Below are 12,885 nucleotides of genomic sequence, written 5' to 3' on the forward strand. Positions count from 1 at the left end.
ATCTGCTATTTTCACAATATTTATCTGCGGAACCGAGTCACATTAAATATAATACCTACAATTCCAAGTGCTTTTCAGGGTGGGGGTCCCCAGTTCAAATATGTTTATTTTGGGGGTCACTGCCTAAAAAGGTTTGAGAAGCCCTGGTATAGAGCATTAACAAATTCATCCACCAGGAGCACTGACAACTCATTCTTATGACTTCCTATCTAGCCAAGCTTTATAAACTATATATTTTTTAAAGAGAAAACTACAAATTTGTTGAATAGTGACTTTGATATTCTAATATTTGGTGAATGCCCTAGTGTATGGTAGTCCATTGAATGGATTTTGTACAACTACACTAAATGATGAGACGAGCCGGAAAACGTATTTGGATGCCAACAGGAGTCGAGCAGGAAAATAAAACCAGTAACCAGTAACAAATGGGTGGAGTGCCATAGCTCATCTGCATTGTATTGCCTAGATATTACACTTTGCCCAGTGAGATAAATTCAGATCAGTACAGCAGCTTTGAATGACAGACACTGTGACTAAAGGCAGATGATATGGACAGGTATGGAGGCGTAGTCTCGTTGTATAACTTCCTCTTTTTACCTGGCTCATTAAGAGTCAAAGAGCATCGCACATCGTGCTGCTAGGTCCCACGTGGCCCCCTGTAGTATGGCAGGAACCCTAAAGGCTTTGATAGCGCTTCACTTATTTTTTTTCTTTTATTTTTAGATATTTTTTGGGGCTTTTTCTGCCTTCATTGATAGATGTATAGTTAGTAGGCTGACAGGAAACAGGGAGAGAGACAGGGAGATGACACGCAGGAAATGACGTCAGGATCGGGACTCAAACCTGCGACGCTGCAAGGCTGGTCTGGATTACCAGCCTAGGTGCCTGGACCACTACCCTGTGGCCCAGGCCTTCACTTTAAAACATCTACCACATGGACTGTATTTAATGTCATCTTATCCAGTCCCAAGAGAGTCTGGGATTACTCAACATAAAACTATTATTGAACACTAAAGTACATTGACAAACCAAACCAACTGCCATTAGTATTGATATTGAGGGTTTTGTGGGTCAGCGGCATGGGGAGTTGCATGGCTCAAAATAGATTTTCTAGTCATCAATAGAAATAGAGGACCCGTTTCATTGTGGAGAGACTATGGAGTTGTGTGTCTGTGTAAGTGATTATCTGGTCTACAGCGGTTGTTTTGCAGGATACATGTGTAGTCTGGGCTTGGTGAAGTTCAAGCATGTTTTTTTTGCTGAATGTTACGGATAAATCCACTTAGTCACTGACCGGCCCCTTCGCCCCCACCTCCACCCACATCCTCATCTCCATTGTTTTGGCTATGACAGTGACTCTTCAAATCAGTTGTTTATGCTCCTTACTTCGCTCTCAGAGGCTAACCGTTCCCTGCAGAGTGTGGGTCGTCATGTATTTGTGCTGTGCCATTAAACCCATTTAGGCCTGAACACATTATTACGCAATATTTTATGCTTTAAATATAAAAAAAAATAGCAGATATACAAGCTCACAGCGCGGCACCGAGTGCCGCGCTGCGAGCTTGTAGATCTGCTATTTTTGAAAAATCGTGAAAATTAGAATTTTGAACCGATTCTATAAGTGTCTTTTTGAATCCTTCAAAGGTTTTTTTTTTGAAAAACCTATGTTTCTATGTGTCAGCAATCTGGCCAGCCATCGTCAAAGAAAAGGTCCTTTTTCACTCAACTGGAGCTCAGTTAGTCTGTTCTTGAGAGACTACTATGTCAGTGGTTCTCAAACCTTTTCATGTGAAGGACCCCCGAAATGATATGCATTTGGTCATGGATGGTTCGATCTCAAAATATCTAGTTCCAGGGACCCCCCAGAAGCAAAATTTGAGTTACAAACGTTCGCTTTAAAAATACATATATTCAAAGATTTGCACACATTTTCACGACTTTTTTCAAAAATAGCAGATCTACAAGCTTGCAGCGCGGCACTCGGTGCCGCGCTGTGAGCTTGTATATCTGCTATTTTTCACTGGTTAAAGCAGTCAATAATTCTAGGCCTAAATGGGTTTTAAACATGGGAGAACAGCTCATCGTTGTTCATATGCCGTGTGGACTAAAGCTGCCCCCTCCCCCCCACCCCAGTTACAGCTCACTCTTCACTTCTGTTATGTCTACAATACTTATCCTTTTACTTTTGCATTCGTTATCGTCTTGCATCCTCCTCCCCTTTATTTTGACCTATCATCCTGCGTTTCCTAGGGCTGGGGTGATGAGCAAAATGGATGAATCAGGAAATCAATAAATACTGTATAATATTTGTTCAATCATAATTTTAAGTGAGAGCGAGAGAGAGACATGGAGTAGAGATGAGCAGCCACCACTTTTTGATTAGGATCCCAATGCAGTTACACCCAAATGTGGTGTTAAGTGTGTTGTCTTATGATATCCTCTTATAAGAGTATTTATTATCAGAAATGCACACATCAGAAGAGGTTCAAATAATGGGCCATCACACTGCAGGGATCTATTACGATAACAGGGCTTGGTAGCATTGGACAACAGCTCTTGGTATGTCTGGGAAGACGAGACACGTTTTATAGACACTGACAGTCGTGTTCTTGCCACATATCGACAAGCCTCACCTGTCCAACCACAGGTTGTTTTTACTGGTTGGTTGCCATGTCAAATTCACTGAATGTCTGTCTGTGCCCTTGTAGTTGTTTCTCTTGGTCTTAACGTCTGTGCCCTTGTAGTTGTTTCTCTTGGTCTTAACGTCTGTGCCCTTGTAGTTGTTTCTCTTGGTCTTAACGTCTGTGCCCTTGTAGTTGTTTCTCTTGGTTGCGTCCCACTCGAGCAACAGTGTTGTGTAATCATCCAGATAAATATGTCAAACGTTTTTATAAATGATCGGGACGGCCCAGTCTTCTTCTAGCAAATCGGAAGGGTAAAGATTGGATCGTTCGACTGCTCAAACTCCAGGGTCAATGCAGACGTATCGGTTGATAGTCGGTAGGTAAATCGATAGGTGTTCCCAGCTTTGGTCTTCCCCCAAATGTTCAACCACTGACTGAAATTGATAAGCAACCGTGTATTGTTTTTACACTTCTGTATATATATTCAGTGACTTCATTTCCTCACTAAAACATTTTATTTTCTGGGCCTGTAGTCTTTTTTTCTTTTTTTTTTTTTTTGTCCTCACAAACCAGATGTGTCTCTCGGTGGCTCTGGTGTGTGCCCACTAAACGTGTCTGTCTTGTGTTTTCCTCTGTCTTTCTCTACTGAAGGGAACAGCAGCCATGGACTGAGGAAAAACGCCCTGGGTTTAGATTATTATCCCAACTCAACAGGTGACCCTTGACGCCTTTCTCAAGTCCCTCCATCTGACTTTCACACCTCTTCTCTCATGCTCATTACGCTCTCCCTCTGTCTGTCTGTGCGTGCGTGTCCGTCTCAGATAATACCGTCAATGTCCACACTAATGTATAATTTTCCTATTTCCATCCTTAGTAAATCTGCCCATTAACAGCTTATTTATGTCTTCTCTTCTGAGGCACTGGAATACAGGGTCTGAGCTGAAGACCCTTTTATGGTTGGTTGTTCCTCTGTACTTTTTTCTGTCTTTTCTGTTCATTTTAGTATTCGTGTAACACTAATGAATAGTTCTTTTCTCACTAACCCAGCTTTAAGGGACACATGACACTTGTCAGAACGGCGCCTCCTTTGCAGCTAACAACAAGGCTCCTGATCTACATCTAATTAATTCTTTCCAATCTGTGGGAATCTCCACTTCTCTCCAAATGGGACATCTGTGAAGCGTCATTCCCACCGGGCAACGATGTTGTCCTGCCGACAACAAGGCGCCAACCATCCACTTGAGTTGAGAACGATTTTGACCCTATCTAACCCTTTATCTTTATCTGTCGTGCCCTGTGGGAATGACGATTAAAGCATGCGTGTGAAACAGAACCATTCATGTGTGAATCCACGTTTCTGATGCCGTACAAGCTCACTGTTGTTTAAAAACCACTTGAAACCTACAGTATTATGCTTTGTTGACTGGGGTTCGACAGGGGTCTGGCCTTGGCCCCTTCATGTTCTCCCTTTGCACCGAATCACTTTGCAGAAATTGAAATAGACGCTTGAAGAGAGAGTGTGTGTGTGTGTGTGTGTGTGCGTGTGCGTGTGTGTGTGTGTGTGTGTGTGAGAGAGAGAGATTTGAGAGAGATCTCGGATTTTAGATGGTTGACTTTACAGTTCATCATCTGGTAATCTGTTAGTACAGAAAGACTGGGGAAAGTGGACCGATGAAGCTGTGAATTTACAGCCACAGTGTCGGGGATAAGCCAACAGGAGGGAATGTTAATTGTTGAGGAGCCGATCTACCTGAAATCAAATCAAACCAAATCACATGAAGAACCACTTGTAAACCACTAATATACTGTATTATGCACTCAAATGTCAGTATTCGGCACAGAGGGTTTGTTTCTTAAATGCATTTTTGTGAAATACTGTTGTAAAATAATGCATGTCCCTGCATGTAGCCTACTGTTAATGAGAACCATAATCCTTGCACATAAACTTTGCACGTGACTTTGATAATGACATGTGCTAACTGCTAAGTTTTCCCCCTGAATACTACATCTCCAAAAATACCTGTGGGCTACAGTGCTTGTTTTGTAAACCATCAGCTAGCGGTTCTGCTAATCCTCATAAACCAGGGGTCTTCGACAGGGGGTCCGGGACCCCTAAGGGGTCCTCAAATTTACTACAGGAGGTCCTCCAAATCTTTGTGATAGAAACCCTTTTATATTAACCACCCTAGTGTCCATATTCTGAAGACTTAAGCCAAAATATTTTGGCAAAGAGGTTTAGTGTAGAGGGGAAAAAGGGCAGACCAAGTACAGAGTGAAACGTCAAGTTTATTAAGTATTGACGGTTCAAGCAGTTAAATATCTGAAATCACAAATTGACATGAATCTAAAATCCTGATGAATGTGCTGTCAAACGATATGCAAAACTATCTATGAAAAGGCTGTGGGGGGTCCCTGCTTCATCTCTCTCTCAACTAGGGCTGTCACAATTATTACATAATCGTCTAATCGTGATTATTTGACATTATCGTGATTATTTTGTCATAATCGTCATAATCGTGAATGTTGAAAAATGTCCGAAATAGTGGAAATAGCAGATCTACAAGCTCACAACGCGTCGCATCGCGACGCGTTGTGAGCTTGTAGATCGGCTATTTCCACTATCAAAGTTATTTTTTAAGTAGTAAGTTGTCAAATGTGTCAGTAATTTCTTTGTATATTTAGGTCATGTGTCATATCTACCATGTACAACTTCAAAGCCTAAAAGCCAAACAGAAATGTAATTATCAACGACAAAAAACACAATTAAATCGTTAATCGCCAGTTATTTGAGTGACAATTAATCGTCGTGTAAAATGTCATATCGTGACAGCCCTACTCTCAACTAAGGGGTCCTTGGCCTGAAAACGTTGAAGACCCCTGTCATACAGTAAACGGTCAACTTGAGTGGAAGTCAGTAGGTGGTGCGTGGGCGGGCAGAGAGGAGCAACAATGACTCACTGACCCCCCCAGCCTGATGAGTCTCTGTCCAAGGTGCTGTCTGTGTGTGCAACACGCAGCGTAATGGTTTTGTTCTCTTCCTCCGCAGAACCAATTCAGACTCTGCTCTTCACACAAGCGCCATGAACACCAATCCCCAGGACCCCTTTGGTATGAATCATCAAATGGGCCGAGTTCCCCCTCAGCGTAATGGTGAGATGTTGTGATTCGTTCACGCACGCACGCGCAGTCGCGCACGCACGCACGCACACGCACACACACACACACACACACTGTAAAATCAAGTATCAAGAAGGGTTTTATCTGTTACGTACTCACACTTGTATTAGTACAAGCAGCAAAATGTCTGTGGAACCTATTCCGCAGAACTGCCAAAATAACAATAAAACTCAAATCCTCAGTATTAAATGTATAATTATTTAAGCTTGTCAATTTTTTATTTATACTTTTTTTTAAATATTTAGGCATCTGGTTTAGATTTTTTAAATGACACACCGTCGCAGCCACTTGTCGTGTACAAGAGGTCATAGAGAAGCTATTCAGGTTTTTTACTGATGCCACCAGGCAAGATGGCTGCCTTCAAAAGGACAAAGTTTGTGTGTGTGACTGAGAGTGACACTGGGGTCCAAGTGGTGGAAGGATCTATTTTCAGATGAAAGTAACAGGACCAGGTAGAGCTATTTGTGGTGTGACTGGGCCTCACTGGCCACTGGCTAGTGCAGGAAATGCATCCTAGAGAAAACTTCACTCGGCGGGCAGTTGTTAAAGGACAACTTTAGTTTTTTACAACAAGGGTTCATATTTTAGATTGTAATTAAAGAATATAAAAGATGAGTGTTAAAATGATTTCATTTACTTCTTTCTATTGTTTTAGAGATTCTTATTTCAGTGTTTTGGGGCATGCGTACAAGTGTCATTTTACACAGAATAAGCCCATTCCCAAGATACAGCGCAACCTTTCATGGTTGGATGTGACTTATGGGGGCTAGAAGTGTTACTGTAAATAGCAATAAAGAAACTGCTGGCTTATTGTGTCTAAAAAGACATATTTAGCCACTTGTACACATGCCCCCATGCGTACGCATGCCCCACATTTTAGCACAGTAAACGCGATAAAACAAAAGAACGAAGCAAATGAAAACATTTTAACACTCACTTTTTCTTTTCTCTGATTAGTCTAAAATATGAACCCTTGTTGTAAAAAACCAAAGTTGTCCTTTAAAGGACCATAGTGGTGCTCTGACATGTTCAGCCCACTGACAATGACTCATGGTTTACTTGACATTACTGCTGACCTTTTCCCAAAGTGTAGTGTGTTGCTGTTTTTTTGGATACCATTCATTTCAGTACGGCATACATGGGCAACTGGCGGCCCGGGGGCCACATGCGGCCCCCACCTTCACTTAATGCGGCCCGCAGATTAATACTGGAATACTGATATACCAGTAAGACTCCCTAATCGGGAGATAAGCGACCGTTGGTCGCTTATCTCCACAAATATCACAACCTCCACCTCTCACGTCATACGGGTAGCCATAGTTACACCTGGAATGTTGAATCTCCATATATGGAGATAACCTACGCATCACACAAAGTCTGACCTCACCAGCCCATACTTGGGCATGGACGACTTATATCTCCATATACGGAGATGGCCATATATGGAGATACGATGACATCACAGAGTCCACAGCTGATGATGTGGCGTGATGTCATACAATACACAAACAAGCCCTATATAAAGGGGCAATTCTCACCAGGGAAGAGAGCATTGCCTGGAATGTTGAATCTCCATATATGGAGATAACCTACGCATCACACAAAGTCTGACCTCACCAGCCCATACTTGGGCATGGACGACTTATATCTCCATATACGGAGATGGCCATATATGGAGATACGATGACATCACAGAGTCCACAGCTGATGATGTGGCGTGATGTCATACAATAAACAAACAAGCCCTATATACTGATGCGATACGATGACATCACAGAGTCCACAGCTGATGATGTGGCGTGATGTCATACAATAAACAAACAAGCCCTATATACTGATGCGGAGATATGAGCAGGGCAAAGGTGTGACGTGTGACGTGTGACCGACCGACCGACCGACCGACCGACGGACGGCCGGTGGAGGTTTTCATAGTAAACTGCTCCCTGACGGTCGCAATTATTGATTTCAGCTGTTACAATTCCAAACATGACCTGCTTTAATTCCGTCAGTCTATATTAATAGCTTAATGACTAGTATAGTAGTACCAGTAAGACTCCCTAATCGGGAGATAAGCGACCGTTGGTCGCTTATCTCCACAATCTGTCGGTAGATAATGCCGGTCTTATATAAGGGTCATTTGTGTACGGTGTGATGTCATACTGATGTCAGCAGTGTGATGTCATACTGATGTCAGCAGCTATGTCTCTATATATGGAGTTATATGTTGTTCGTGTCCAAATATGGGGCTTGTGAGGTCAGACTTAGTGAGATTTGTCGGTTATCTCCATATATGGAGATAACATGGTAAAAAACATGGTTGCTATGGTAAACAGTTGGTTGCTAAGGTAAAAAAAACATGGTTGCTATGGTAAACAGTTGGTTGCTAGGGTAAAAAAAATGGTTGCTATGGTAAACAGTTGGTTGCTAGGGTAAAAAAACATGGTTGCTATGGTAAACAGTTGGTTGCTAGGGTAAACAGTTGGTTGCTAGGGTAAAACCATGGTTGCTAAGGTGGTTGCTAACGTACACTAACAGACCAGCAACAACAGACTGTTGCCACAGCAACGTACACAAAGGTTTGTGTACACATGTGGTGTGATGTCATACTGATGCGGAGATATGAGCAGGGCAAAGGTGTGACGTGTGACGTGTGACCGACCGACCGACCGACGGACGGCCGGTGGAGGTTTTCATAGTAAACTGCTCCCTGACGGTCGCAATTATTGATTTCAGCTGTTACAATTCCAAACATGACCTGCTTTAATTCCGTCAGTCTATATTAATAGCTTAATGACTAGTATAGTAGTACTCCCTAATCGGGAGATAAGCGACCGTTGGTGGAGACATGAGTACTGATGTCAGCAGCTATGTCTCTATATATGGAGTTATATGTTGTTCGTGTCCAAATATGGGGCTTGTGAGGTCAGACTTAGTGAGATTCGTCGGTTATCTCCATATATGGAGATAACATGGTAAAAAACATGGTTGCTATGGTAAACAGTTGGTTGCTAAGGTAAAAAAAAACATGGTTGCTATGGTAAACAGTTGGTTGCTAGGGTAAAAAAAATGGTTGCTATGGTAAACAGTTGGTTGCTAGGGTAAAAAAACATGGTTGCTATGGTAAACAGTTGGTTGCTAGGGTAAACAGTTGGTTGCTAGGGTAAAACCATGGTTGCTAAGGTGGTTGCTAATGTACACTAACAGACCAGCAACAACAGACTGTTGCCACAGCAACGTACACAAAGGTTTGTGTACACATGTGGTGTGATGTCATACTGATGCGGAGATATGAGCAGGGCAAAGGTGTGACGTGTGACCGACCGACCGACCGACCGACGGACGGACGGCCGGTGGAGGTTTTGATACTAAACTGCGACCTACGGCCGCAATTAAAATGTATTTTTTTATGTCCAATGTATTTTTTATTTAGGTTCATAAAGTTAACATGAGTATATAACTAAATGCGTTTGAAATTAAATCCAATTGTTACATTTCAGGATTCCAATTAAAAAGAACAAAAAATTATTCAGGATTCCAATTCACAAGAGGCAAAAATAGCCGATCTACAAGCTCAAAAAGCATCGCAGCGCGACGCGTTTTGAGCTTGTAGATCTGCTATTTTTGCTTCTTTTGTATGAGTTACTAGAATGACAAAGTAGGACGTAGCAATATGCAATGTGGCCCTCTGGAGTGAAGGTGGAAATATAGTGGCCCTCGCCATCATCAAAGTTGCTCACCCCTGCAGTACGGTATGAAAATCTACATTCAGAGACTTGAAACTTGCTTGAAACTTCCGTCGCAAATGTAGACAGAATTCTCATCTTGAGAACCTGACATCTTTATAATAATAAAACGGTCATACGACAATTTTGTGGTTTGCTTTGGGAAGTGTTTAATGTCAAGGAACAGTGTATATACTGTCTGTGAGTCATATTTAATGGGCTTAATATGCCAGACCACTGTTATGGTTCTTTTAAGTGCAGCTGTGAACCGGGCTCAACTGTTTGGCCCTTTGTAATACCAAACAGTAGTGAGGCGTGTCCGACCTGTTCTGAAAACAAAACCTGCTGATAACGGCTTGGGACATTTTGGGGGGGCTTTTTTTGAGCCTTCATTTGATAGTCATAGTGGACAGAGACAGGAAACATATGGCTGGAGAGCAAGGGGATTGACACACTGCAAATGGTCCAACCTACCAGGAATCAAATCAGGGACTCGCCACCAGGCTAGGGCTGTCACGATTATGACATTTTACATGACGATTAATTGTCACTCAAATAATTGCGATTAACCATTTAATTGTGTTTTTGTCGTTGATAATTACATTTCTGTTTGGCTTTTAAGCTTTGAAGTTGCACATGGCAGATATGACACATAACCTAAATATACAAAGAAATTACGGACATATTTGACAACTTCATACTTAAAAAAGAACATTGATAGTGGATCGCGACGCGTTGTGAGCTTGTAGATCTGCTATTTACACTATTTCTAAAAATGTTTGAAAATTTATGAACATTTTTCAACATTCACAATTATGACAAAATTATTGCGATTATGACAAAAATAATTGCGATTCTGTCAAATAATTGCGATTAGACGATTATGTAATAATTGTGACAGCCCTACACCAGGCATCAGAGACCAGGTGGCTCACGCCCCAACCACACAGCCATCGGGTCATCCCAAACGTGACATTTAAAACTGGAACATTACATATAGTTCACACAGTGCTCTTCCACTGTATATCTTGGGAAACATGGCATAGTTTATGGTGTTTGTGTTTCTCTCTGTCACTCATTAACAGAGAACACACTCACATCCATTTATCACCTTTTAGCCTCTCAGACGTAACGACTCATCACTGCGACTCGTTCAAGCTTATATCAGGGTTCTTCAGGCCAAGGAGGACCCCTTAGTTGAGAGAGAGAGATGAAGCAGGGACCCCCACAACCTTTTCATAGATTCCATATAGTTTCATCGTTTGACAGCACGATCATCAGTGTATTTTGGATTCATGTCAATTTGTGTCTTCAGATATTTAACCACTTGAGCCGTCATTGACTAACAAACTTGACCTTTTACTCTGTACTTGGTCTGCTCTTTTTCCCCTCTACACCAAACCTCTTTGCCGAAAATAGACAATCTACAAGCTCACAACGCCTCAGATCTGCTATTTTTGGCTACAGTTCTCAGAATATGGACACTAGGGTTCAAGTTGTTAATATAAAAAGGATTGGAAGGACCCCCTAGGGGTCCAGGACCCCATGTTGAAGACCCCTGCCTTATATAATTTCATCCTATCAAAGACCTTCATGCACTAAAAAAACACACAAATTGAAATATGCACACACTTCCTATTTGCCATACACCAGCTTCCCCATACTGTAAACCCCTACCTCCCCACATATATTCTGCCTTAGATTGGAGAGCATGAACCATGGTTAGATTTACTACTGTGAAGTATGTGATGGTGTTGTCAACGTTATCAGATCTCAGATCTGGCCAGACGTGAGATAGATCGGGCGTTTCTCCGTCACTGGATTACTACTCTCTTTGTTTATAGCCAGCAAGTTTAAACAGGATATTGGCTAAAGCTCCGGGTCAAGTATGAGTTTAAAACGGATCAGTGCTTAGACATTGCTTTTTTTCTGAAGTATTCTAATTGGCTCACCTTAAATCAAATTGGAGGAGTGGGACTGTGTGTCTGTGTAGGTAAGAACCTGTGTGTAACATGGCTGTCAAAATGACTGACAAGAGGAATTTGCAATGTTTACAGTTGCAATTACCTTTGTAAAGCCTGCATAGACCTACTGTCAGGCAGAATTAGTCTTAAGAATCTTAAATGTCATCAGCCACCTAGAAAAGAGAACTTTTGAGCGGTGGTCACAACGCTCCTATACGTGGCCGTGTGTGTGGGTATGTCTGTCTCCGTCCGTCCGTCCGTGTCTGTCTGTATGTAGCCTGCCCTACAGTACCTTTTATGACCACACATGTTAAGGGAGGGGCGCTGTTTTCAGGCCAGGCACACACACACGCACACACACACAGGGGGGAAGGGGGGAGGGGTAAAAGGGTGCTGTTGAGACTAGCCTGGGGGGGGGGGCGACAGAATTCATAGATCTAGAACACATAGAATTCATAGATATAGAACACAGAATATGTACAGTACAGTACAGTTAGGTACAGTAGAGTACAGTAAACCACCGCTCAGTTCACACGGGTGTGATTTTATTACTACTATTCCAACTAGGCTGGTGCTCGTTGGGTACCGTGCCTACTTGGAATTATGCAAGTCAGGAACGAACGATGCAGGTTGGGAATGCATGCACCACCTGTTTATTCAATATCCGTTGTACTTGTTGTCAGAGAACTCGTTGTACCCTTTATTAGAGTACCCAGTGCGGTACAGAGTACTTTGGTTCTGGACAGCCACTGGTCCGACCGAATTTCCACTTGGCACAACATATCCTCGGGTCATGAAGTTGGTCGGACGACGGACGGTGCCCGAGTTGTGTTCGGGACAGAATGACACACACACACACACACACACACACACACACACACACACACACACACACACACACACAGATCTTATGCACCTTTATTTGAAATGTGCAGTCTGCAGACACAGATATGAACCCCATGCTGGCCTGAGCCGCCCACATACGGCTGTATTAGTAGTATAGTAGTAGGGGTGGGCGATATGTAAAAATACAATATCACGATATTTTCCCAAGCTGTATCACGATTTTATCACGATTCTTTTTCACATTGGTTTTTATGGTTATTTTTCAAGTTACTTGACAAAAACTAGGGAGGTCTAATTTGAACTTTACAAGTATGTAACTCTGACAGTATACAAATGAAACCAAATGGACCCTTACAGGTCCATTTGGTTCCATTTGTATACTGTCAGAGTTAAGTGGAGACCTTGACATTTTAATGTTTGAGAACTACTGATTTAGACCAAAATGCAGGTTTAAATTGAATTCTGCAATGAATCTCTGTATTAACGATTAAACAGGATTTCTCACAAGGCTCCCTCAATTGTATCACGATATATACGATACCTCTGAAAAGG

At 42.2% G+C, this 12,885-nt stretch overlaps 1 protein-coding gene across 1 annotated transcript in view; it reads left to right on the forward strand.

Moving 5' to 3' along the window:
• crtc3 (CREB regulated transcription coactivator 3) overlaps window positions 1–12,885 on the forward strand; it is a 69,681-nt gene that overhangs the window by 33,298 nt on the left and 23,498 nt on the right. Inside the window, exons 5-6 of the mRNA XM_080730774.1 lie at window positions 3,276–3,338; window positions 5,671–5,774. Of these exons, the coding sequence (XP_080586900.1) occupies window positions 3,276–3,338; window positions 5,671–5,774 (167 nt within the window). The remainder of the gene's footprint in view (window positions 1–3,275; window positions 3,339–5,670; window positions 5,775–12,885) is intronic.

Source organism: Nannobrachium achirus (assembly GCF_963921795.1).
Source record: "Nannobrachium achirus genome assembly, chromosome: 7".
Taxonomy (NCBI): domain Eukaryota; kingdom Metazoa; phylum Chordata; class Actinopteri; order Myctophiformes; family Myctophidae; genus Nannobrachium; species Nannobrachium achirus.